This window comes from Hylobates moloch, unplaced genomic scaffold (assembly GCF_009828535.3).
Source record: "Hylobates moloch isolate HMO894 unplaced genomic scaffold, HMol_V3 SCAFFOLD_11, whole genome shotgun sequence".
Classification (NCBI taxonomy): domain Eukaryota; kingdom Metazoa; phylum Chordata; class Mammalia; order Primates; family Hylobatidae; genus Hylobates; species Hylobates moloch.
In genome coordinates, this window is record NW_026652286.1 from 47,081,939 (window position 1) to 47,109,809 (window position 27,871).

At 40.0% G+C, this 27,871-nt stretch overlaps 1 protein-coding gene and 1 pseudogene across 1 annotated transcript; both read right to left on the minus strand.

The window, feature by feature from the left end:
• Nucleotides 1–10,511: 10,511 nt before the first annotated feature.
• LOC116477379 (olfactory receptor 2AT4-like) lies at nucleotides 10,512–11,478 on the minus strand. The gene is given in 2 exon segments (XM_032168094.1): nucleotides 10,512–11,426; nucleotides 11,428–11,478. Coding segments are annotated over 2 exon segments (966 nt in total).
• Nucleotides 11,479–18,975: 7,497 nt separating this feature from the next.
• Nucleotides 18,976–26,996, minus strand: LOC116477380 (nucleophosmin-like; annotated as a pseudogene).
• Nucleotides 26,997–27,871: the final 875 nt, after the last annotated feature.

The following is a 27,871-nucleotide window of genomic DNA, read 5'->3' on the forward strand; positions in this document are numbered from 1 at the left end:
GCTAATGAAAAAACTGCTGGGAAATACCTTTATGATATAAAAAGAAGAAAAGACTAAAACCCCACAGGCCCTAAAGTTTAAATGTGATGGATTTGACTACATCAAATTAGATATTTCTGCTCAATGGAGGACAGATTACAAACTGGGAAAACATATTTGCAATTTAAAGTTGACACGGCATGAACATGTGGAAGTCCTGCAAAGCAATACAATAAGATAGAAGATTCATGCTGTTTTGGTTACTGCAGCCTTGTAGTATAGTTTGAAGTCAGGTAGCGTGATGCCTCCGGCTTTGTTCTTTTGGCTTAGGATTGATTTGGTGATGTGGGCTCTTTTTTGGTTCCATATGAACTTTAAAGTAGTTTTTTCCAATTCTGTGAAGAAAGTCATTGGTAGCTTGCTGGGGATGGCATTGAATCTATAAATTACCTTGGGCAGTATGGCCATTTTCATGATATTGATTCTTCCAACCCATGAGCATGGAATGTTCTCCCATTTGTTTGTATCCTCTTTTATTTCATTGAGAAGTGGTTTGTAGTTCTCCTTAAAGAGGTCCTTCACATCCCTTGTAAGTTGGATTCCTAGGTATTTTATTCTCTTTGAAGCAATTGTGAATGGGAGTTCACTCATGATTTGGCTCGCTGTTTGTCTGTGATTGGTGTACAAGAATGCTTGTGATTTTTGTACATTGATTTTGTATCCTGAGACTTTGCTGAAGTTGCTAATCAGCTTAAGGAGATTTTGGGCTGAGAGGATGGGGTTTTCTAGATATACAATCATGTCATCTGCAAACAGGGACAATTTGACTTCCTCTTTTCCTAATTGAATACCCTTTATTTCCTTCTCCTGCCTGATTGCCCTGGCCAGAACTTCCAGCACTACGTTGAATAGGAGTGGTGAGAGAGGGCATCCCTGTCTTGTGCCAGTTTTCAAAAGGAATGCTTCCAGTTTTTGCCCATTCAGTATGATATTGGCTGTGGGTTTGTCATAGATAGCTCTTATTATTTTGAGATACGTCCCATCAATACCTAATTTATTGAGAGTTTTTAGCATGAAGGGTTGTTGAATTTTGTCAAAGGCCTTTTCTGCATCTATTGAGATAATCATGTGGTTTTTGTCTTTGGTTCTGTTTATATGCTGGATTACATTTATTGATTTGTGTATGTTGAACCAGCCTTGCATCCCAGGGGTGAAGCCCACTTGATCATGGTGTATAAGCTTTTTGATGTGCTGCTGGATTTGGTTTGCCAGTATTTTATTGAGGATTTTTGCATCAATGTTCATCAAGGATATTGGTCTGAAATACTCTTTTTTGGTTATGTCTCTGCCAGGCTTTGGTATCAGGACGATGCTGGCCTCATAAAATGTGTTAGGGAGGATTCCCTCTTTTTGTATCGATTGGAATAGTTTCAGAAGGAATGGTACCAGTTCCTCCTTGTACCTCTGGTAGAATTCGGCTGTGAATCCATCAGGTCCTGGACTCTTTTTGGTTGGTAAGCTATTGATTATTGCCACAATTTCAGAGCCTGTTATTGGTCTATTCAGAGATTCAACTTCTTCCTGGTTTAGTCTTGGGAGGGTGTATTTGTTGAGGAACTTATCCATTTCTTCTAGATTTTCTAGTTTATTTGTGTAGAGGTGTTTGTAGTATTCTCTGATGGTAGATTGTATTTCTGTGGGATCGGTGGTGATAACCCCTTTTTCATTTTTTATTGCATCTATTTGATTCTTCTCTCTTTTCTTCTTTATTAGTCTTGCTAGTGGTCTATCAATTTTGTTGATCTTTTCAAAAAGCCAGCTCCTGGATTCATTAATTTTTTGAAGGGTTTTTTGTGTCTCTATTTCCTTCAGTTCTGCTCTGATTTTAGTTATTTCTAGCCTTCTGCTAGCTTTTGAATGTGTTTGCTCTTGCTTTTCTAGTTCTTTTAATTATGATGTTAGGGTGTCAATTTTGGATCTTTCCTGCGTTCTCTTGTGGGCATTTAGTGGTGCTATAAATTTCCCTCTACACACTGCTTTGAATGTGTCCCAGAGATTCTGGTATGTTGTGTCTTTGTTCTCGTTGGCTTCAAAGAACATCTTTATTTCTGCCTTCATTTCATTATGTACCCAGTAGTCATTCAGGGGCAGGTTGTTCAGTTCCCATGTAGTCGAGTGGTTTTGAGTGAGTTTCTTAATCCTGAGTTCTAGTTTGATTGCACTGTGGTCTGAGAGACAGTTTGTTATAATTTCTGTTCTTTTACGTTTGCTGAGGAGAGCTTTACTTCCAACTATGTGGTCAATTTTGGAATAGGTGTGGTGTGGTGCTGAAAAAAATGTATATTCTGTTGATTTGGGGTGGAGAGTTCTGTAGATGTCTATTAGGTCCACTTTGTGCAGAGCTGAGTTCAATTCCTGGATATCCTTGTTAACTTTCTGTCTCGTTGATCTGTCTAATGTTGACAGTGGGGTGTTAAAATCTCCCATTATTATTGTGTGGGAGTTTACTTTGTCTCTTTTGATCTTTGTTGGTTTAAAGTCTATTTTATCAGAGGCTAGGATTGCAACCCCTGGCTTTTTTTGTTTTCCATTTGCTTGATAGATCTTCCTCCATCCCTTTATTTTGAGCCTATGTGCGTCTCTGCACGTGAGATGGGTTTCCTGAATATAGCACACTGATGGGTCTTGACTCCTTATCCAGTTTGCCAGTCTGTGTCTTTTAATTGGAGCATTTAGCCCATTTATATTTAAAGTTAATATTGTTATTTGTGAATTTGATCCTGTCATTATGATGTTAGGTGGTTATTTTGCTCGTTAGTTGATGCATTTCTTCCTAGCATTAATGGTCTTTACAACTTGGCATGTTTTTGCAGTGGCTGGTACCAGTTGTTCCTTTCCATGTTTAGTGCTTCCTTCAGGAGCTCTTTTAGGGCAGGCCTGGTGGTGACAAAATCACTCAGCATTTGCTTGTCTGTAAAGTATTTTATTTCTCCTTCACTTATGAAGCTTAGTTTGGCTGGATAGGAAATTCTGGGTTGAACATTCTTTTCTTTAAGAATGTTGAATATTGGCCCCCACTCTCTTCTGGCTTGTAGAGTTTCTGCGGAGAGATCCGCTGTTAGTCTGATGGGCTTCCCTTTGTGGGTAACTCGACCTTTCTCTCTGGCTGCTCTTAAGATTTTTTCCTTCATTTCAACTTTGGTGACTCTGACAATTATGTGTCTTGGAGTTGCTCTTCTTGAGGAGTATCTTTGTGGCGTTCTCTGTATTTCCTGAATCTGAATGTTGGCCTGCCTTGCTAGATTGGCGAAGTTCTCCTGGATAATATCTTGCAGAGTGTTTTCCAACTTGGTTTCATTCTCCCCATCATTTTCAAGTACACCAATCAGACGTAGATTTGGTCTTTTCACATAGTCCCAAATTTCTTGGTACTGGTACCGCAACAGAGACATAGATCAATGGAACAGAACAGAGCCCTCAGAGATAATGCCGCATATCTACAACTATCTGATCTTTGACAAACCTGACAAAAACAAGCAATGGGGAAAAGATTCCCTATTTAATAAATGGTGCTGGGAAAACTGGCTAGCCGTATGTAGAAAGCTGAAACTGGATCCCTTCCTTACACCTTATACAAAAATTAATTCAAGATGGATTAAAGACTTACATGTTAGACCTAAAACCATAAAAACCCTAGAAGAAAGCCTAGGCAATACCATTCAGGACATAGGCGTGGGCAAGGACTTCATGTCTAAAACACCAAAAGCAATGGCAACAAAAGCCAAAATTGACAAATGGGATCTCATTAAACTAAAGAGCTTCTGCACAGCAAAAGAAACTACCATCAGAGTGAACAGGCAACCTACAGAATGGGAGAAAATTTTTGCAACCTACTCATCTGACAAAGGGCTAATATCCAGAATCTACAATGAACTCAAACAAATTTACAAGAAAAAAACAAACAACCCCATCAAAAAGTGGGTGAAGGACATGAACAGACACTTCTCAAAAGAAGACATTTATGCAGCCAAAAAACAAATGAAAAAATGCTCATCATCACTGGCCATCAGAGAAATGCAAATCAAAACCACAATGAGATACCACCTCACACCAGTTAGAATGGCCATCATTAAAAAGTCAGGAAACAACAGGTGCTGGAGAGGATGTGGAGAAATAGGAACACTTTTACACTGTTGGTGGGACTGTAAACTAGTTCAACCATTGTGGAAGTCAGTGTGGCGATTCCTCAGGGACCTAGAACTAGAAATACCATTTGACCCAGCCATCCTATTACTGGGTATATACCCAAAGGACTATAAATCATTCTGCTATAAAGACACATGCACACATATGTTTGTTGCGGCATTATTCACAATAGCAAAGACTTGGAACCAACCCAAATGTCCAACAATAGACTGGATTAAGAAAATGTGGCACATATACACCATGGAATACTATGCAGCCATAAAAAATGATGAGTTCATGTCCTTTGTAGGGATGTGGATGAAACTGGAAAACATAATTCTCAGTAAACTATCGCAAGGATGAAAAACCAAACACCGCATGTTCTCACTCATAGGTGGGAATTGAACAATGAGAACTCATGAACACAGGAAGGGGAACATCACACTCCGGGGACTGTTGTAGGTTGGGGGAGGGGGGAGGGACAGCATTAGGAGATATACCTAATGCTAAATGACGAGTTAATGGGTGCAGCAAACCAACACAGCACATGGATACATATGTAATAAACCTGCACATTGTGCACATGTACCCTAAAACCTAAAGTATAATTAAAAAAAATAGAAGATTCAAAGAAATGAGCAAAATTTCTCAATAAGATTTGCAAAGGGGGCATGCTAAGTGCTAACAAGTATTTAAAGAGTGTTTATATTTATTAGTAATCAGAAAAGTGCATATTAGGCAGAACGAAGTAGCTCTTTAGCCTGATAAGAATGGCAAAAATTAGAAAGCTGGATAATAGCAAGTCTTGGTGAAGATGTGGAAAGATGGGAATGGTTTAGTCCATTATTGCTGGCAGTGTAAATGGCACAGCCACTCTAAGAAACAATCTCAAAGTACAGCCAACTGTCATTATTTACAGTAGTTATGTTTCATAAAGTTGCTGTAAACACTGAATTAGTGAATACTGAATCATTTCTCTAGGAGAAATACAGGATTAGGTTTCTGCAAGCCTCTGGTTACAACATTTTAATCAATCAAACAATGCATAATCTGGTTTTACATATGTTTCTATTTAAAGACATTGTATTTAACATGTATTATTGATTTGTTGACATTGAAGTCATGGCCAACAGCACTAGAACTCATGCCTGAACATAGCTTATCTAACACACATATTTTTTTCCACAAGCCTTCTTGCAGTAGAAACACTAGACAGCACTTGAGCACGATGCTTGGAAACATTTTAAATGGTGAAATCACCAACAAAAAGAGCACAAAAATGTGAAAAACATGGCTCTAAATAGCCCGCCGAAAGGACATTTATTTACAGAGCTGAACCACGAAGGCAGAATGTCATCTTGTTCAGTCTCAGCTAGGAACATGCTCATAGGGTGACTCAGATTTTTGGCCACTGTGTGCATGTTTGAGAATGACCCTGCAAGTTCTGTGAGTGCTGGGGTTAGCAAGCAGGCAAATTTGCAATCTTCAAACGATGAGGATGGACTGTATTTAGCTAAAGGTCATGCATACCCTATGACTAATGTATTTCACTCCTTGATAGATACTTCACGAAAATCCTCCATAGGTCTGTAAAGGAACATAACACAAGGACATTCATCAAGACATAAAGGTAGCAAAGAGTTAGAGGCAATTTAGGTGCCCTCCACTAAGAGAAAAGTAAAATGTGATCCAATCATACTATGGAATATTATGTATCAGTTGAAACCAATGAAACTAGATGTATAAATAACAACATAAATATATCTTTCAAAAGTAGAATGAGTAAAAAATATAAGAAATAAATTGAGAAATGAAACAACTCTTTTATTGTAAATTAAAATTACACATACATGCACAAAGCAGCACTATGCCTTGTGCTTATGTGGGAAAGAGATTGAAAGGAGAAAATAAGTAAAATAAGTAAAACAAGCAAGGGGCCTGCAGAAACTAATGAATATACCATGCTCTGAGCTCTTTTCTCCAAAGGTCCAAAAAAAAAAAAAAAAGGTGTCATAATGGTGGAATTATAAAGTGCTACAGGGCACCAGCAGGGTGGTGGCTCACACCTGCGATCGTAGCACTTTACAGGGCTGAGGTGGGAGGATTGCTTGAGGCCAGGAGCTGGAGACCAGCCTGGGCAACATAGCAAGATTCTCTCTCTCGCTCATGGGATGGCTGGGATTTTTGGCCACTCTGTGCATATATATATGTATGTATTCATACACACACAAGCACACACACACACACACACACACACACACACACACCACACACACACACACACACACACACACACACACACGTAAAGAATGACATCTACCTCACATTTCAGAATTAGGAGCCAGGGAAGGCTTCTAATTCTCTTAATTTCCTGGATAATTCCCTGGAGGAGCCTGAGTAAAACGTAAGCAAGTGAGATTGACAAGGAGGAAAAGTGCTTCAGGAAGACAGAAGAGTTTGCTAGAGTTTGAAGAGAGAATGAGAACTTGGTGTGTTTGAGAAACTGAAAAGAAATTCAGAATTGCCATGCAAGAGACAATGGCGAGACTTGAGGCCAAACAGATCATTCAGGGCCAGTTCAGAGAGAGTCTTTAAGTCACATGGATAGTGGTAATGTGACCAGATCTGTGTGTCAGAAAACCTGCTCTGGCCACTTTATGTATGGGAACACGGGCACACAAGCAGAGAGATCCATGAAGAGAATACTGTGCTCATCCAGAAGAGATCAGATGGTGACACCTGCACCCGGGTCAAGGATGTGGGGATGGAGAGGAGCCAAGGTGTCTAGGGACACCTTCACAACCAGCACCTCATGTTCACAGGGGTGAAAAGACTCCACCAAGTGGATAGGGCTTCAAATTCCCTCCCTCTCACCCTTCTTTTTAAGGCAAACTGCTCCACTGATTCTTTTTGTAGGTTATTTATTTATTTATTTATTTTAATCAATAAACAAAAACTGTATATATTAGCTGGGTGTGGTGGTTCATGCCTGGAATCCTAGTGCTTTGGGGGGCTGAGGCAGGCAGATCACTTGAGCCCAGGAGTTAGAGACCAGCCTGGGCAACATGGCAAAACCCCATCTCTTTTTATTAAGAAAAATAAAATATGAAAAAAAATTTTACAACTCTATATATTTATGGTGTACAACATGATATCTTGAAACATGAATACATTGCAGAATGGCTAAATCAAACTAATTAACATGTATATGACCTTAAATACTTATCTTTTTGTAGTGAGAACACAAAATCTATTCTTTTTCAATTTTCAAGTATACAATACATTGTTATTAATTATAGTCATCATGTTGTACAATAGATCTCTTGAACTTATTCCTCCTGCTTAGCTGAAATTTTGTATCCTTTGATTGATATCTTCCCAATCCACTCACTTTCTTACCCCCAGCTGCTTCCACTGATTGGGTGCCCCTGTTAAATCATATGATTGAACTCATACATTTCCCTCTGGCCACAGCTAATTTGGTCCAGAGCTGGCATCTGACAAAAAGCAGCCAACTTCCAGGCTATCCGTGACCTGTGATCTATGGCCTGGCTTGAAACTATTTAACTTTAAAAAATTATGGTAAATATACATAACACAATATTTACCATGTAACCATTCTTAAGTGTAGAGTTTGATGGCATTAAGTACATTTACAATGTTGTCCAACCATCACTGCTATCCATTTCCAGAACCTTGTAATCATCCCAAACAGAAACTCTGTATTTATAAAACAATAACTTCCCATTCTCCTCTCCCCTCAGCTCCTAGTAACCATTGCTCTACTGCCTGTCCCTATGAATTTGACTATTCTAAGCACTTCATGTAAGTTAATATAATAATTATCCTTTTGTGTCTGGCTTATTTCCTTTAGCATAGTGTCTGTAAGGTTCATCCATGTTGTAGCATGTATCAGAATTTCATTCCTTTTCAAGGCTGAATAATATTCCATTTAATGTATATACCACATTTTGTTTTTCCATTCACTTGTCATTGGACATTTAGGTTGTTTCTACCTCTTGACTATTGTGAATAATGCTGCTATGAACATAAGGATAAAAATATCTCTTCAGGACCCTGCTTTCAATTCTTTTGGACATATCACCAGAAGTGGAATAACTGGGTCATGTGGTATTTATATGTTTAATTTCTTGAGGAACTGCCATATTGTTTTCCATAGCAGCTGCACCATTTACAGTCCTACTAATAATGCAAAGGGTTCCAATTTCTCCACATCCTTATCAGCACATCATTTTCTGGTTTGCTTATTTTATTATTAATAATTTTATTTATTAAATATTTTATTATCATAAATTATTATTATAAGTTATTATAATAATATAATATTAATATTATATAATATACTATATAATAATATATACTAATATACTAAAATTATATAATTTATCAATATAATGTAATAATTATTGATTATTTTTATTAATAATAATTATTAATTTGTTATCAGATATGTGATTGGCAAATATTTTCTCCCATTCTGTGGGTTGTCTTTTCACTCTCTTGATAGTGTCCTTTGATGTACAAAAGTTGAGGCAATTTTTTCTTAGCTGGGAAATACTGAGAGACTACCGATTAGCAGGTATGGCTACAAGTGAAAAACGTTGTTGCTATGATTTCATGTGTACTCATGATAAATGTTTAGCAGAAACCACAGGAAAATATTGAGTGAGGGTAGAACTAGCCTGAGATTCCATATCACTACCATTCACTTAATGTGTGATTAATTCTTTGTTCATCTAGAAGGGGAGCTAAAGATGAAAAGATGTCATGATCTGGGGACACAGCAAACCAAAGCCCTGACCTGAAACTGAAATTGATACCAGAAGGGAAGTTCTGAACAGATAAACCCCAAACAGAACTTTGGTAGTAACACAGGAGTACTTTGGGAATTGTTTATTGGGTGGTAGTGGAGTTGACAGTAAAAAAATTTCCCCTCTACATCCTTAGGTTAATTCTGATAGTGCATGGAACTCAGGGGCAAGGCGACTTATTAGGCTATCTCCTTTAGACCTTGAGGATGTGGTCCCACTGACATTTAGATATCAGTTTCAAGGAGTGAGAAATAAATGTCTTGCAGAATTAGTAATGTTTAGGTAAAAGAACATGAATCCCAATACCAGCTGCCCAGGGTGTAAACAAGGAAACTCAGAGCCTTCATATCACCCTGTTTTGGGAAGCCCTTTCTGACCATAGCAGGATCTCTCTGAGATCACTGAAAGCTGAGTTCAGGAACAAATCATATCCTTTGTTGAATTGCACCCATTGAATTCCCATTTACATTAGGTCTTATGCAATGGGAAAATGGTTAACAGTATTGCCTTGATTGACAAAAGCTGGGACTCTATCATAATAACAGTATTGCCTTGATTGACAAAAGCTGGGACTCTATCTGTGAAGAGCCAAAGATGAGGATATTTGTCACCTGGGTTCCCCCTTAACACTTTTCACTGTTCTACATGCCCCTCAATGGACAAACCTGAAAGGTCTTCAAGAGGAAATTTGCCACAGGAGAAGGGAATAAGGAGCCTGGGCTTACCACTTGGGGCAGAAAGAGGAATATCTAGGACCATATTTTGAGAAAGGGTGGTGGCCCCAGGAACAGCATACTTCTGATGAGAAACTTCTCCACTCAGCCACCCAGTGTCTCTACTTAGCCACCGTGGGGAAACTATGGTGTGCTGAGAATTAAAATAACTGTAATTTTTTTTACCCAAACAGGTGTGCTAAGGGACACTGCTTGCCTGAGCATAAGCTGAGTGAGGGGCATGCTCTGCTTCTAGGGCATCATGCAGGTCTAGATAGCACAGGCAAATTTCCTGTGTGTCTGGCATTGAAAATCAGTGGTGGCAGTGATTTTCAAGCAACAAGGATTGAGATGGGAGCAGTTTTAGAGTTTTTCCTTTAAGAAATATTTCTATCTAAGCTGCTATTTCAACAAAAAGGGCAAGAATAATTCATATCTAATAGCCAGCAATGCTAGGGATTTTCAGAAACATTGAAAGAAGAGATCCAAGGGAAAAGACAGAGTTTCTTGCTAATCAAATACTTGGAATCTCCAAGAATCAAAACTGTTTGAAATAATGGTAATGTGACCTCAATTATATTCACAGTCTTGTGAAATTTGGGGTTCACACCTTAAAATTGAATTTAAAAATCCTACTCTTTTTTCTATGAATTAAGAAAAAAATTATTATTTGATTATAATGGAGGACTACTTAGGACAATATTTTGAGAATGAGTGTTCTAACTACTAGGCTTTCTAAATTTTCTACTTTTCCCTCTATGTTATTGATGTTTATGAGAGAAGATTAAGTTATTTCTTTGAATCAGGGTTTCCTAGCATTCTTTGGCTCCTGGGGACATGCAATCTTGGTGATGGCTGCTTTGACATCCTTGTTCCTCAGTGTGTAGATGAGAGGGTTGAGAACAGGTGTGAGAATGGCATATACCACATTGCCCATGATGTGGAAGTCTAGGGGCAGGTCAGCCCTGTAGGCCACATAGGCTATGGCAATAGATGAATAGTAGGTGCCCACCACCAGGAGGTGGGAGCTGCAGGTGGAGAAGGCTTTGGAGCGTCCTTCTTGGGAGTTGATGCGAAGCACCGAGGTCAAGATGTGGGCATAGGAGAGAAGCACCAGGAGAAGGGGGAGGAAGGACACCACTATGGCGATGCAGAAGCCCATGAAGGTCTGGGGGGTGCTGTCAGAGCAGGAGGCCTGGACCACAGCCAAGTGGTCACAGAAGCAGTTGTAGATGTTGACAATGCTGTCAAATGCCATCTGGGAGGTCTGTACCACTGCTGGAATGGGCAGGAGGAGGGCAGTGAGCCAGGCACTGGTTGCCAAGACAGCATTGGTCTGAGCGGTCATGAGGACAGGGTAGTGCAGTGGGTGGCAGATAGCCACATAGCGGTCATAGGCCATGACCACCAGGATGAAGGCTTCTGAGCAGGAGAAGCTGTGGAACAGGTACATCTGCAGGAAGCAGGCAGGGAAGCTAAGGAAGCTGTCCCCAAGCAAGAACAGGGACAGCATCTTGGGGACAGTGGTTGTGGTGACAAGAATGTCCAAGGTGGAGAGGTTTATCAGGAAGAAGTACATGGGCTTGTGGAGGCTGGGCTTTGCCACCACAGCCACCAGGACCAGGGTATTACCCATCAGGATGAGCATGTAGAGGAGGAGAAAGACAAAAAATATAGGAAGGAAGAGGGATTTTGGCAGAGAGGGGATGCCCATTAAGGTAGAAGATGGTTGAGGAGTCCCCTGATCCATTACAGGTGATTGTTTCCATGGTGGGTTAAAGCTGGAGGCTCTGAAGTTGAGTACTGGGAACACCTGGGAACCAGGTCCATCTGGAAGTCAAAACAACCAGAGATTCTGTAAGGAGAATTACTTAATGATCACTGTATAATAAATAGATGATGGGCTCTATCTTATCTCAAAATTCTTCATCTTATCCCAGAATTCTCTCTTTCCTTTTTAAATCAAGTATGGAAAAAGTACCTACAACATATAAATCATGCATTTGCTGGATATATAGTAGACAAGTTAGTGGGGCTGAAGAAAGACATTAAGCAATGAATCACACAATTATTTAATTGCAATTGTGTTAAGTGCTTTGGAAGAACTTCTAGTCCACTTTTCCATGTTCCGTTAAGATTATTTTGGGGATATCAGATCTCTCAAACCAGAACACCAAGTTCCTTTTTCTTTTGGCATTTGCTTTAAGTTTTTTAAAAATGGCATCTTTGTTACCACATTGAATAGGGAGGGCTGATTTCTCCCAGGTTTACTGCAACATGCTGTCTTTCCATCATAATTATTAACTAGGGAATGGCTCCTTTCTCTGGTTTGCTTGGTGCAGTGGTTCTGCTGTTTCCATCTAAGCTGAGTTCTCTGTATCCTGTCTCTGACTATGGGGCTCTTTGTTATGTTATAGGGAAGAGAGTGACACTGAAAGGCTCTTGGTGGGAAGAGTCATTCCTGACCCAGTTCCTGATAATGGCTTCTTCCACAGCTGGGCAACAACAGCGAATCCAAGACAGTCTCTGTAACTCCTTTGAGCTTCCCTCCCTGCTGGCTGCTGCAGCTCAGCTGTGCTCCTGTTTGACCACTGCATTCCCACTACCCAGCAGGCTTCTCTGCTTCTTTGCTAGTCAGAAAGTGTCGTGGTAACCTGGGAAAACTTGGGAGGCATGATTGATAGAAAAGAACTAACTGGAGATCTGTTTGTAGTAGCTGCTCCGAGTCAAAAGAACCCCTTTCGGGGCCAGGCGCGGTGGCTCACGCCTGTAATCCCAGCACTTTGGGAGGCCGAGGCAGGCGGATCACGAGGTCAGGAGATCGAGACCATCCTGGCTAACACGGTGAAACCCCATCTCTACTAAAAATACAAAAAATTAGCCGGGCGTGGTGGCGGGCGCCTGTAGTCCCAGCTACGCGGGAGGCTGAGGCAGGAGAATGGAGTGAACCCCGGGGGACGGAGCCTGCGGTGAGCCGAGATCGCGCCACTGCACTCCAGCCTGGGTGAAAGGGCGAGACTCCGTCTCAAAAAAAAAAAAAAAAAAAAAGAACCCCTTTCGGAACCAGGAATGAGTGCTTCAACCCACAGACGCAGGGATTTTGAGCTGAAGGAAACTACTGATTCACCCTCTACTTTAGGCTTGTCTCTTGAGTTAAAGGACCCCCGGCGCAAGTCTTTGTTGACATTTGTATTACTGCCTCGTTAGTTAATCCCAATGATTCCGGGAGCAGTTTCCACTAATTTTTCCTGAGTCACTTCTAATTTCCCATTTTTCTAATGAAACATCTCTCATGGATAAAACCACTAATGTAAAAAATGGAAAAGATGTTTATTTTCAAGTCCAACTAATTTACCCCCCATAGTCCAGAGACTGCTCACAGAAATACCAGGGGCTTTCCTAGGTGCCACGGCCAGCTGGCTGCAGAGCCAGAAACACTGTGCCAGGACAGGGTTCTTTCTTTTATACATGTTTCCTGAAGAATACAGAAGTCCAAGTTTCCAAGGGGAAATATTTTAAGACAAAGCTTTCTATTTCCCTTTTTTGTTTTCTAGTTGATGACATCAAACAAAACTAAATTTCAAATTTTCCTCTGGGTTTCTATACAGTAGGTACTAAATCACTGTCTAGCAATGCAAATGCTCCTTTAAAATAATGTCACAAGACCCGGCAAGAGTGAACTTGCTTTGTCCCAAGTTGAGAAGGTTATCCCTTAGTTAACCAGAACACTATCCCAACAGATTCAGTAGCTAGGTTTTACTCATACCCAAAGGGGGCAAACTGCACTTCCCTGGACATTGCTACACTTAGAGAGTGAGTCATGGGCTGACTGTCTCCATGTTAGGCTGACTTGGGGGTCTGAGGGACAGAAACTCAGAAGGTCAAAGCCAGAGGGGCCCTTGGAGGCCATCCAGTCCAGCTGCCCCTCTTCCTCTCTCCTCTATCCACTGCTTTGCGGAAGGAGACATGGATGCTCAGACCCCCTGGTGAAGAGACAGCCTGAGGCTTTTCACAGCCTGCTGGACTACCCAACAGGCAGACCAGGCTTGGGTAACCAGCAAAGCAGAGGCACCAAAACTACTTCCTGAGAGAATTTAATATGCATTATTTCAAAGCACCACTCAACTAGCCCACCATGGGAAATATCAGAATTTGGCTGGACTTTCTATACAATTTAGAGTTATTTTATTTTGAATTACACGCTATCTCTAAGTAATGCAGCCCTGTGCTTAGGGCTAAAAGGACACTGTTTCCCAGAGTGCAGAACTTGCCCAGCAGATATTTCTGGTTAGGTTTGTCTATGAGCCAGTTACAGTGCTGGTTGGGGAAAGAGAAGGACAGAAAAACTGATCACCCAAATGTCATCCTGCACTTTCTGTACATCATCTCTCACCATCAGAGAGCTCTGCCAGGAAGTGCTTATGCCCCTTCAACTAATGAAGAAACTGAGATCAGAGAAGGCCAGGCCCTCCTTCAAGGTCACAGTTGGTGAGGGATGAGAGCAGAGGCTGCTCCTGGAGCCTGGCAACCCACAGTCCTGCCTCCTGGGCCAGCTCTGACACTCTCTTGCTGTGACTGTGGGTTTCTGCTCATGCATACAGTGAGGGGTTTGAAGAAATCATCTCTGAGAGGTTTCCAAATCAATGAGCTATTTTCTGAGTGTCCCTCTGCGTTTTGCAGAGTGGAGGTTCAGGGACAGATGTCACATGACCCACGCCCCTAAGGGAGAGGGTGAGGGCTCTCACACTGAGGGAGCACTGCAGCAGAGCCAGGTTCTTGACCTTCATTATGTCATGTGCACCTTAGTGGTTACGTGTGTGGACTCGGGAGCCAACCCTTTCTCCTAACTCCAACTGTGTGACATTGAGCAAGTCACTTTCCCCTCTCTGAGCCTTTTGGCCCTGATCTGTGACTTCATGGGATTTTCTTTAGGTAGAGAATGCTTAGGTATGCTTACAAAGAACCCGGAACATGGAATAACGCAGTTTGCTAGTGTTTCCAATGGTTCCTGCTGTCATCAGCCTTTTCTCCCTGTGGGAAGGCCTTGGCCAAGAAGATTTGAATCCCATCTGTGAGTGCATCCATTGCCCAGGCCTGCCAGGATATCTGGCCAAAGGCCTCACAGTCCACACATGCACCTCGATCCTGGGCACCTTCCAACCTGGATCCTGGGTGCCTGCTCTGTGCATACCAAATGTGTCTTCCTGACCTCTGGCCCAGGTTTGTAGTCCCTGGACACCCTGTCCCTGTCTTCCCATCCCAGATTTCTCTGCCTATCTCTGGGCACCCCGTCTCCAGCAACATTCACCTGTTGAGCCTGGTCCACACTGGTGTCTCCTCTGTTCCTCCATGCGAGGCCCTGGAGGAGGTGGCAGGCTGGGGCTGAGCCATGGCCCATTAAAGCTTCAGGCCCCTCTTTTCTGGCAGGCCTCTTGGGGTACTTTCTCTCAAAGGTGCTTCCATGGGGCGCCACATTTACCATCCCTCAGGGATCAACCCCCTGGCATCTCCTTCAGCTTGTATGTGATAGAAGTAGTATTTGTCCCTGGGCTTTGCAAATAATAACAAGATCATTATTAACAGCCCTCAAGGGTCCAAAACTTTACACCAATGGTGTAGCCTTTATCCTCATTATCCTCTCTGATCCTCACAACAGCAGAGAAGACAGGAATTAACAATAGGGTATACAGGAAGTCCAAGAGAAAGAAAATGAGGTCTAGGAAGTGAAACAGCTTGTCCATTTTAACACTGGTGGCTAGAGGAAGAGCTGGAATTTAGACCTAGGGCTTTATTCCCTGCCTAGTGCGTTGACAGCTGCAACAGAAGGATATAATGATCAAGAAGATGGGGCCTGAAGCTATTACATATTAAAGATCTTCCTTTATTGGTTTGCTGGTTTTCCACTTACTTTTCTAATTGTACACAGAAGTACTAATATGCACTTCAGAGAAGTGCTTTGTTCCAGAAATACCTCCTCTTCCTCCCATTATGTAGTCACAACCCTGTTTTCTCTTTCTAATCAGATGTATTCATTGTATCCTTCTTTGCCAGTTAATTCAGTGGCATGGCGAGCCCCAAAAGTTCAGGTGGCAATCTCCGCTTCCAGTTCAATGAAATGATTATTTCACTCCTGGTAGATCTATTCCATGCTTAGGAACTAAAATGCATAACCTGGCAGAATCCAAAGTTAGGGAGGAGGAAGCACGTACTTTGATTCTCCTTTTTTTGTTTTTTTTTTTCCCCAATTCCCTTTCAGGCTCTATGTATTTTAGAACTGGGTTCTTAGGGGTAATAAGAGGAAGCACTCCCACTTCCTATCTTGGTTCTCAGACCTGTGTATTCTGGCTAGACAGGAAACTGCTCTATATATTGGATACTGGTTACAAGTATGTATTTCAGCTTATAAGACAGCACCCAAGCCCTTTGAGGTATTATCATTCAGCCAACACCCAAAACTGAGTCTCAGTAACTTATTCCTCTAGTCTAGCAGGCCACCTGCTTCTGAGTGATGGGATACATTGTAAGATCAGTGATTCCATGGGCATGAGACTTACAGCTTCACTTATTTTGCCATAAAATTGATTTTTTTTTGCCAAAAGCATGGCCATATGGGGTAGTATCACGATGATAAGGTATTTATTAAGTCTATAGAAAGTGATAATAGAAGAAACATTGTGAGTAAGAAAAGCAAATTCATATCCAGAATAGGTTTCTATTCCAATAAAGATAAACCACTGCCCTGTCAATGATGGAAGGGATCCAGTGTGTTCATCCTGTCACCCATAGCTGACCAGTTTCCTTGGCCAATGGTTCATATCATAGGCTCAGTGTTGGTCTTTTGTTGCTGACATATTGGATACTTAGCAGAAGCTAAGCCAGACCAGCCTTTATGAATCTATGCACAACTTCCTTCCTTGTCACTGTGCCTTTTATTCATGAATCTATTGAACAAACACTGAAGCCTCTAGGAAAGAGAGTCTAACTGATTTTCATGGATGGATCATCTTGTCTACCTGATTTTGCCTACTCTTGTTGATTTTGGAGATCTTTTTCTGCCATGATACCCTCTGGTAAATGGTCACATGGCACACAAATATCTTCACAATTTGTACCATTCATAGAGGTCTACCACCTTAAACCTCCTCCATACCTCCTCTCCACCAATCTTCTTCTTCTTTCCAAGTACTTGACTATCCCAGCAAAACCATTAGCATTTGCCCATAGTCTGGTATGGATCCATACCTCTTTCCATTTCACTGTTCAGGTAAGATGAACTTACCAGGGTGAAAAAACAGATGCACTGTCAAAGGTTCTGCCCACTGGCAGGATTTATCTTGTCGGCAATCCTCCAGGACCCTCCTAAATGGGGCTGCAATGCAGCAGCAGTCCACTCAGGTGGCCCCAGCATATTTTGAAGAAACATTTGTAAACCAGGATTGAATGTTTTTATTCGTCAGGGAATTGGTTATAGGGAACTTCCCATGAGACCATATGTTAGAGTTGATGGAAAGTTGCCAACACAGCAAGACTGGGTGTCATGGGAGTGTGAGCTGCCTACTCACTCAATTTAATCGCTCCTTCGAGATCTGCTTGAGCGTAATAGAATAACATTTATTACTTCCATTTGAAGAAGGGATGTTTCTGTACATGTTCAATTTTATATTTGGTTTGTTCAAATTAATATCCAACTCATAAGGAATAGCGTGGGACTCATATTCATTCAGTGTTCCCTGGTCAGTCATTCAGTCTGCTCCAGGCCCAGGCACTATTTTTCAGAAGGAGAACAGTTAACTACAGAAAAAAGCACGAATTTGCTCTAAAATCCAAGTGGGCTGTGCTGTGATTCAATAGTGTATGTTACCTCAAAAATTCAAAGGGGGCCAGGTGCGGTGGTTCATGCCTGTAATCCCAGCACTTTGGGAGGCTGAGGCGGGTGGATCACTTGAGGCCAGGAGTTCGAGACCAGCCTTACCAACATGGCGAAACCCCATCTCTACTAAAAAAAATACAAAATTAGCCAGGCGTGGTGGCACCCGCCTGTAATCCCAGCTACTTGGGAGGGTGAGGCAGGAGAATCACTTGAACCCGGGAGGCGGAGGTTGCAGTGAGCCAAGATTGTGCCATTGTACTCCAGCCTGGGCAACAAGAGTGAAACTCTGTCTAAAAAAAAAAAAAAAACATTTAAAGGGGATTTTTAAGTTTTGACTATGACAGTGTGGCTTCTCTGGGACTAAACTTTCTGCCAAAAACAACTGTAAAAGCTGGACATATGTAAAACAATGGTCTGAAGACCTCAGAGAGCAACCAATGGCAGGTCTTGAAGGACTGCAGTCCTTGAGAGAGGAGTCACATGAGGCTAGTTCCACCTGACTCCAGCTTTTTATCCTAAGGTATTTCCCAGCTTACAGGATGGGAAAGTAGAGCCCAATTAGGAAACACAAGCCCCACTGTTTGGAGTTTAGGTTACCAAAATGACTGGAACTTAAGAGGCAAATACTAGGAGAGGATGACACCGCAGAGAAGGAAAGCCAAAACCTGTGTGTCAGCAATTTTATAAAATCATTATTTAGTAAAGAAAATAGAAATATGGCTGGGCACGATGACTCATGCCTGTAATCCCAGCACTTTGGGAGGCTGAGGTGGGTGGTTCATCTGAGGTCGGGAGTTCAAGACCAGCCCGGCTAACATGGCAAAACCTCATCTCTACTAAAAATACAAAAATTAGCTGGGTGTGGTGGCATGGCCTGTAGTCCCAGCTACCCGGGAGGCTGAGACATGAGAACCGCTTAAACCCAGGAGGCAGAGATTGCAGTGAGCAGAGATCTCGCCACTGCACTCCAGCCTGGGCAACCATGTGAGACTCTGTCTCGAAAGAAAAAAAAAGAAAAGAAGAGAAGAGAAATATAATTCAGCTGTTCCTATCAGCATGGTTGCTTGATAAGTATTTTCTTTTAATTAAAATACTGAGTTTTATTTCACATGTATATTTTTGTCTCCCCACCATTTCCATGTCTGATCACCGCTACTACTATGTCCTATCATAACATTCCATATATACTTCAAACCAAGCAAAGGGTGGAGTTCCATCTTTAAAAACTAAACAGGCATTTTGGACAACACATTCTTGGCAATGGAACCCGGATGACATTTATCAAACACAGCAGGGAAAATTCTCATTCTGCATCATAAAAAGGACAGCAGGATATCAACGGTTACAGAAATGAAATAAGACAAAAAATTTTTAACAAATTGCTTAAACTATTTTCTTAAAGAGATTTCCTCCACTGCCAGAGATCTTGAATAGCCTCCTGGTCAGTCAGTCATCTGGAAGCAATTCTTCACATAACTGATGAATTTGGCTTCCACTTTGGGAAGAGAACCACCTTTTCCTATACTTGCTTGCATTTTTGCTTTAATGTCGTCTACAGAACTAGGTCCTTTTGGTGTTTTAGGAGTTTTTTCCTGTTTTTTGTCCTTTTGATCTTGTTGTTGATGGTTTTGAGTCTTTTCCATTCTGATTTGACTTTTGTGCATTTTTGGCTGGAGTATCTCGTATAGATTTCTTCGCTCATGCTTTTTCTTCAGTTTCCTCATCAAAATCATCATCATCCTCCTCTTCATCATCATCATCATCTTCATCTGCAGCAAGTTTTACTTTTTTCTGTGGAAGCTTGCTACCACCTTCAGGGGCAGACTGCTTTCTAGATATACTCAAGAGTTTCACGTCCTCCTCTTCATCTTCTGACTCTGCATCTTCCTCCACAACTACTAAGTGCTGCCCACTAATATGCACTGGCCCTGAACCACACTTCAACCGTAAGGTGGTGTTATTTCAAAGCCCCACAGGGAAACCGTTGGCTGTACAGACATCTTCAAAGTTGCCAGTGTTACCTTAATTGATTGCCTTCACAATTTATTGACTCTGCTTCAACAATGTGCAATTCTTTGCACCAGCCCCTAAACTGACCATTCTTAAAGATAACTGGTGCTCATTTTCATCATTATCCACCTTAAAGTGATAATCTTTGTCGGCCTTTAGTTCACAACTGAAAAGATAGTTCTGGGGCCTCAGGGGGCTCATGTCCAGGTCCATCGAATCTTCAAATGGGTGGTGGCACACCCTTAGGTGGGAGAGAAGGCGGACAGAGATAAACAACCACTGCTCAAGAAAACGGCTGCACAGGTTGGAATCACACCAGGGCGATAATTATTATTGATAGTTGGGATGAAAAACACATGGGATTTCTGTGTTTTTTTTTTTTTTTAAATTTCCAACTTTTCAGTTCAGGGGTACGTGTGCAGATGTGGAGGTTTGTTACATAGGTAAACAGGTGCCATTGTGGTTTGCTGCACAGATCATCCCATCACCTAGGTATTAAGTCCAGCATCCATTAGTTATTCTTCCCAATGCTCTTCCTCTTCCCACTGCCACTGCCCCCACCTCTTACAGGCCTCAGTGTGTGTTTTTCCCCACCATGGGTCCATGAGTTCTCATCATTCAACTCCCACTTATAAGTGAGAACATGTGGTATTTGGTTTTCTGTTCCTGCATTAGTTTGCTGAGGATAAGGGCTTCCAGCTCCATCCATGTCCCTGCAAATGACATGATCTCATTCCTTTTTATGGCTGCATAGTATTCCATGGTGTATATGTACCACACTTTCTTTATCCAGTCTATCATTGATGGGCATTTAGGTTGATTCATTGTGTTTGCTATTGTGAATAATGCTGCAATGAACATACGCATGCATGTATCTTTATAAGAGAATGATTTATATTCCTTTGGGTATATTCTCAGTAATGGGATTGCTGGGTCAAATGGTGCTATTATGCCTCTAGGTCTTTGAGGAATCACCACACTGTCTTCCACGCTGGTTGAACTAATCTACACTCTGATCAACAGTGGAAAAGTGTTTCTTTTTCTCTACCACCTTGCCAGCATCTGTTGTTTTTTGACTTTTTAATAATAGCCATTCTGATTGGTGTGAGATAATATCTCATTGTGGTTTTGATTTGCATTCCTTTAAGGATCAGTGATGTTGAGCTTTTTTTCATATGTTTGTTGGCCACATGTATGTATTCTTTTGAGAAGTATCTGTTCATGTCTTTTGCCCACTTTTTTCTTTTTTCTTTTTTTTTTTTTTTGAGACAGAGTCTCACATTGTACCCCAGGCTGGAGTGCAGTGGCATGATCTTGGCTCACTGCAGCCTCCACCTCCCAGGTTCAAGCGATTCTCCTGCCTCAGCCTCCCGAGTAGCTGGGACTACAGGTGCCCGCCACCACACTTGGCTAATTTTTTGTATTTTTAGTAGAGATAGGTTTCACCATGTTGGTCAGGCTGGCCTCGAACTCCTGCTTTCTCCACTTTTTAATGGGGTTATGATTTTCTTCAATGTATGCTATAATAAAATAAATAATTTAATATTCTTTCATTTCCATGGTTACCTGACCTAGATTAGACAAATAGTAGGGCTTTAACTTTCTTTTTGTTGTCAAAATCTGGTGTTGGCATACCTCTTCTCTAATCTGAACTGGTATTGCTTATGTTTGATACAGTATTAAGGAATTTGATGATTTTTGTTTTCAAAAAAATGAAATTAAATGCACAAAAATGAAATTAATTAAAGTCATTTTTCAGAGAAATGACATTAAGTGCAATAATTTTATTTATCATAAAGATTTTGTACATCATTACAACATCATGTTGTAATGTTATAACATGTATAAACACTGAAAATCAACTTTAAATAACACAATCCCATTTATAATAGCCACACACAAGCACAAGAAACCTAGGAATACACCTAACCAAAGAGATGAAAGATCTCTACAAGAACTCAAAACGTTGCTGAAAAAACTATAGATGAAACAAAGAAATGGACAAACATTCCATGCTCATGAATTGGAAGAATCAACATCATTAAAATGACCATACTGCCCAAAGCAATATACAGATTGAATGCTATTCCTCTCAAACTACCAATATCATTTTTTTCACAGAATTAGAAAAAAAGCTATTCTTAAATTCATGTGGAACCAAAAAAGAGCCCAAATAGCCAAAGCAATCCTAAGCAAAAAGAACAAAGCTGGAGGCATCACATTACCTGACTTGAAACTCTAAGGCTACAGTAATCAAAACAGCATGATATTGGCATAAAAACAGACACATAGACTAATGGAACAGAATAGAGAACCCAGAAATAAAGCTGCACACCTACAGCCATATGATCTTCAAAAGAGTCAGCAAAAATAAGTATGGGAAAAGGACTCCCTGTTCAATAAATAGTGCTGGGGGGGGAGTGGGGAGGGACAGCATCAGGAGTTATACCTAATGTAAATGATGAGTTAATGGGTGCAGCACACCAACATGGCACATGCATACACATGTAACAAACCTGCACGTTGTGCACATGTACCCTAAAACTTAAAGTGTAATAAAAAAATAAATAAATAGTGCTAGGATAGCTGGCTAGCCACATGCAGAAGAATGAAACCGCACCCCTACCTTTCACCATACACAAAAATTAACTCAAGATAGATTAAAGATTTAAATGTAAAGATCTCAAAGTATAAGAATCCTAGAAGAAAACCTAGGAAACACCATTCTAAATATTGGCCTTGGGAAAGAATTTATGACTCAAGTCCTGAAAAACAACTGCAACAAAAACAAAAATTGACAAGTGTAACCTAATTAAACTAAAGGGTTTCTGCACAGCAAAAGAAACTATCGAAAGAGTAAACAGACAACCTACAGAATGGGAGAAAATATTTGTAAACTGCCGGGTGCAGTGACTCATGCCTGTAATCCCAGAACTTTGGGAGGCGGAGGTGGAAGGATCCCTTGAGCTCAGGAGTTTGAGACACTTGGGCAACATAGAGAGAACCTGTCTCTACAGAAATTTAAAAATTAGCCAGGTGTGGTGGCACATGCCTGTAGTTCCAGCTACTCGGGAGGCTGGGGTGGGAAGATTGCTTAGGCCCAGGAGGTCAAGGTTGCAGTGAACTGAGATCACGCCACTGCCTTCCAGCCTGGGCGACAGAATAAGACTGTCTCAAAAAAGGAGGGTGGGGGAGGGGTGGGGAGAGAGAAGGAAAAGAAGGAAAAGAAAGAAAATATTCGCAAACTATGTATCTGACAAAGGTCTAATATTCAGAATCTATAAGGAACTTAATTCAATAAGCAAAAACCAAATAATACTATTAAAAAGTGGGCAAAACACATAAACAGACACTTCTAAAAAGAAGACATATAAGCAGCCAACAGACATATGAAAAAATGCTCAACATCTCTAATCATCAGAGAAGTGCAAATCAAAACCATGAGATATTATCTCACACCAGTCAGAATGGCTATTACTAAAGTCAAAGAAGAACAGGTGCTGACCAGGCTGTAGAGAAAATGGAATGCTTATACATTGTTGGTGAGAATGTAAATTAGTTCAGCCACTGTGGAAAGCAGTTTGGCAATTTCTCAAAGAACATAAAATAGAGCTATCATTTGACCCAGCAATCTCATTACTGGGTATATATCCAAAAGAAAATAAATTATTCTATCAAAAGACACATGCACTCATATGTTCATTGCATTAGTATTCACAATAGCAAAGACATGGATTCAACCTAGGTGCCCAACAGCGGTGGACTGGGTAAAGAAAATTGGTCCAAATATGGCCAGGCGCAGTGGCTCACGCCTGTAATCCCAGCACTTTGGGAGGCCGAGGCGGGTGGATCACCTGAGGTCGGGAGTTGGAGACCAGCCTGACCAACATGGAGAAACCCCGTCTTTACTAAAACTACAAAATTAGCTGGGCATGGTGGCACATGCCTGTAATCCCAGCTACTTGGGAGGCTGAGGCAGGAGAATTGCTTGAACCTAGGAGGTGGAGGTTGTGGTGAGCTGAGATCGTGCCATTGCACTCCAGCCTGGGCAACAAGGCAAAACTTCGTCTCAAAAAAAAAAAAAAAAAGAAGAAGAAGAAAATTGGTCCATATACACCATGAAATGCTACACAGCCATAAAAAATAATGAAATCATGGATGCAGCTGGAGCCCTTTATCCTAAGCGAATTAACACAGGATCAGAAAACCATGTACTGCATGTTCTCACTTACAAGTGGGAGCTAAACATTGGGTACTCGTGACCATAAAGATGGCAACGATAACACTGGGGACTAATAGAGGGTGGAGGGAGGGTAGTGAAGTTTGTAAAACTAACTGTTGGGTACTATGCTCACTATCTGGGTGACGGGATCATTCATATCCCAAACCTCAGCATCATGAAATGTACCCATGTCACAAAACTGCATGTGTACCCCCTGAATCTAAAAAGTGGAAATTTTCTTACAAACTGGTGAAATTGAAGGGAGAAATGGACAAATCCATAATTATTGTTAGAAACTTTAATATTTCCCTTTCAGGAATTGATCAAGCAGATAGAAAATCAGTTAAGATATAGAAGGCCTAAATGGCACTATCAAACAACTAGACCTAATTGACATTTATAGAACACTCCACATAATAGCAGAATACACTTCCAAGGGTGCACAGAACATTCACCAAGATAGATCATATTTTAGGCCATTAAACAAAAAATTTAAAAGAATAGAAAAGCTTTTTAAAGAATAGTAATCATGCAAAGCATATTCTTGAACCATAAGGGAATTAACTAGAGAACAGTAACAGAAAGTGATTGGGAAGATCTTCCAAATATTTTGAAATTAAATAAAAACACTGAAATAATCATGCGTCAATTAGGATGTTTTAGGGGAAATTTAAAATACATTTGGAATGAAATGAAAATAAAAATGCAACATATCAAAATTCATGTGAAGTTGCTAACTCAGGAGCTATTGGGAAATGTACAGACTTCAATGCTTACGTTGAAAAATAAAAGTCTCGCATCAATGATCTAATCTCTCACGTCAAGAAATTAGAAAAATGATCAAATTAAACCCAAAGTATGTAGAAGGAAAAAAATATGAAGATTAGAGGAAGAATCAATAAAATTGAAAACAGGAAAACGATTGAGAAGAAACAAATTAAATTCTGATTCTGTGAAAAATCAATAAATTGGTAAACCTATAGCTAAACTGACCAAGAAAAAAATCACAGAAAACACAAATTGCCAATATTATAGGAATGAAAAAGGAGACATCACAGACATTAAAAGGATAATTAGGGAACAGTACAACAACTCTATGTTTATAAATTCTAAAATTTGGACAAAATGGACAAATTTCTTTAAGGCAGAAATTATAAAGTTCATTCAAAAAGAAATAGATAATGAAAACATTTCTGTATCTATTAAATAGTTAATTTTGTAGTTAAAAACTTCCTGAAAGAAAATTCCAGGCCCTGGAAATTTTACAGGCAAATTCTACCAAATATTTAAAGAAGAAATAGCACCAATTCTATACAATGTTTTTGAGAATGTAGAAGAGACAGGAAAGCTTCCTAACTCATTTTATGAGGCCAGCATTTATCTAATACCAAACCAGACAAAGAAATTACAAGAAAACGACATTCTGGTATCTCTCATAAATATTGATGCAAAAATCCTGAACAAAATATTCACAAGTCAAATCTAGTAATATATAAAGGGCAAAACATGTCACAACCAAATGGGGTTCATTGCAGGAACCAAATGAACCAAATGGGGTTCATTGCAGGAATGCAGTTTGTAATGAATAAAATTAAAGAGCTAAGTAAATGGAGAGATATATTATATTCATGGATTGGAAGACTCAACATTGTTAAAATGTCAATTGTCCCAAATTGAATCTATAGATTTAACATAGTCCCTCCCCTCCCCAAATCCCAGTAAGTTGGTTCTAAAATTTATATCAAAAAGCGAAGGAACTAGAATAGCCAAACAATTATTAAAAAAATTAATAAAGTCAGAGGAGTCACATTATGGAATTTCAACATTAACTATAAAGCTACAGTATTCAAGACCATGTGGTATTGGTAAAGGACAGACATATATATCAGTGGAACAGAATAGAGAGCCCACAAATAGATACACACAAATATAATCAATTGATATTTGACAAAATTGTAAAGGCAATTTGATAGATAAAGAATGGTTTATAATAAATGGTGCTGGAATGATTGTATGTTCATATGCAAAAAAAAAAAAAAAGAATCTCAACCTAAACCTCACACCTTATCCAAGAATTAACTCAAAATTGTTCATAGAATGAAATCAAAAATAGAAAACTTCTAGAAACTTCGTTTTCTATAGGGCAAAATCTGCATGACTTTTGGTTTGGTGATGAGTATTTAGATATGTTATCAAACAGCATAATCCATAAGGGAAAAATGACGTTAGGCTTTATCAGAATTGAAAACCTTTGCTCTGCAAAAGACACTGTAAGAGAATTCAAAGACTAGTCATTGACTGGGGAAACTACTTATATATCAAATATCTAATAACGAATTTATACCTAGAATATATAAAGAACCCTTGAAATTCAATGGTATGAAAACAAACAACCTGGATTAAAAAGCAGGCAAAGGATCTGAACAGACTTCACCAAAAAAGATATACGGATAGAAAATGAGCACATGAAAGATGGTCAACACAATTAGTCATAGGGAAATGTAATTAAATTGAATTACAACCACAATAAGATACCACTACATACCTGTTAGAATGACATCCCCCACCAGAGTGGTTACATTTGTTGCATTCAAGCCTACATTGACACACCATTATGATCCAAAGCCCATAGTATACTCTTGGTGTAGTACATTCTATGAATCTTGACAAATATATAACATGTATCCACCATTATAGTATCATACAGAATAGTTTCACTGTCCTAAAAGTCCTCTGTGTTCTGCCTACTAATTCCTCCCTTCTTCTAGTCCCTGGCAGCCCCTGAGCTCTTTACTGTCTTCATAGTTTTGCCTTTTCCAGAATGTCATACAGTTAAAATCATACAGTATGTAACCTTTTTAGATTGGCTTCTTTCACTTAGCCATATGCATTTAAATGTACTATTGACTCTTCAAAAGTGTCAAGGTCACGAAAGAAAAGGAAAGACCAATAAAATGTCAGGCAACTAAGAAGATATAATAAAATGCAATGTGGCATTCTGGATTGGATCCTGGAATGGAAAGAAGACATTACTGGAAAAACTGGAGAAATTTGAATAAAGTCTCTAGTATAATTAATAGTATGTATTTTACCAATGTTAACTTCTTACTTTTGATAAATGTATCATGGTTATGTAAGATGTTGACATAGAGGAAGTTGGGTGAAGGATATATGGGAACTCTCATACCGTCTTTGGAACTCTCTGTAAATATAAAACCATGCATGGTAAAATAAAATGATAAAAATGGTTTTGGTTATACAAACATGTAATTTATCTAAAATATGTTAAAGAAGTAAAACCATAATATTCATGTTTTTAAAACTACTCTAGCTGGGGGTAGTGGTGCATGTGCCTGTGGTCCCAGCTACTCAGGGAGCTGAGGTGGGAGGATCACTTGAACCCTAGCGGTCAAGGCTGCAATGAGCAGAGATAGCGCCACTGCACTCCAGCCTGGGTGACAGAGCAAGGCCTCTTCTCAGAACTAACAAACAAACAACAACAACAACAAAAACTCATCAATGTAGTTTAAGATGTGATTTTTCTTGTCCTTTTAATATATCCCTTTTAGGATGTATAGTCAAAACATCATTTAAAAGTCACTTATAGTAATTTTTTATATGATCATGCCACGAACTTGAGAGACAGCCAGGGTCAAGTGCTTCTGTTTATTTTAAATTGAGGGAATTGTGGATTTTTTCTTTCTGATTTCTTTGAACTATGTAAAAATAATTACATATGTCTAGACTTGCTTCCATTCTGGTCCTGTCCTTCCTATTCCTTCCCTCTCCTTATAGATAACCATCTTTATGAGTTCACATTTTCCCCCTAGTTTTTTTCTGAAATTTTAAGCAAACTATCTCCTTTCTTACAAAAACACTTTTCTGCAGCTTGCTTTTTTTCACTTAACACATATCCTAGAGATGATATCATATCAGTAGAGAGCTTTCTCATTTCCTTTTTATTACTGCATCATGCATTTTTATAGTTAGTCAGTTCCCTGTATAGTGATGAATACGTAACCTAATGAATGATTGACAGTGACTCCTCAGGATAGATCCC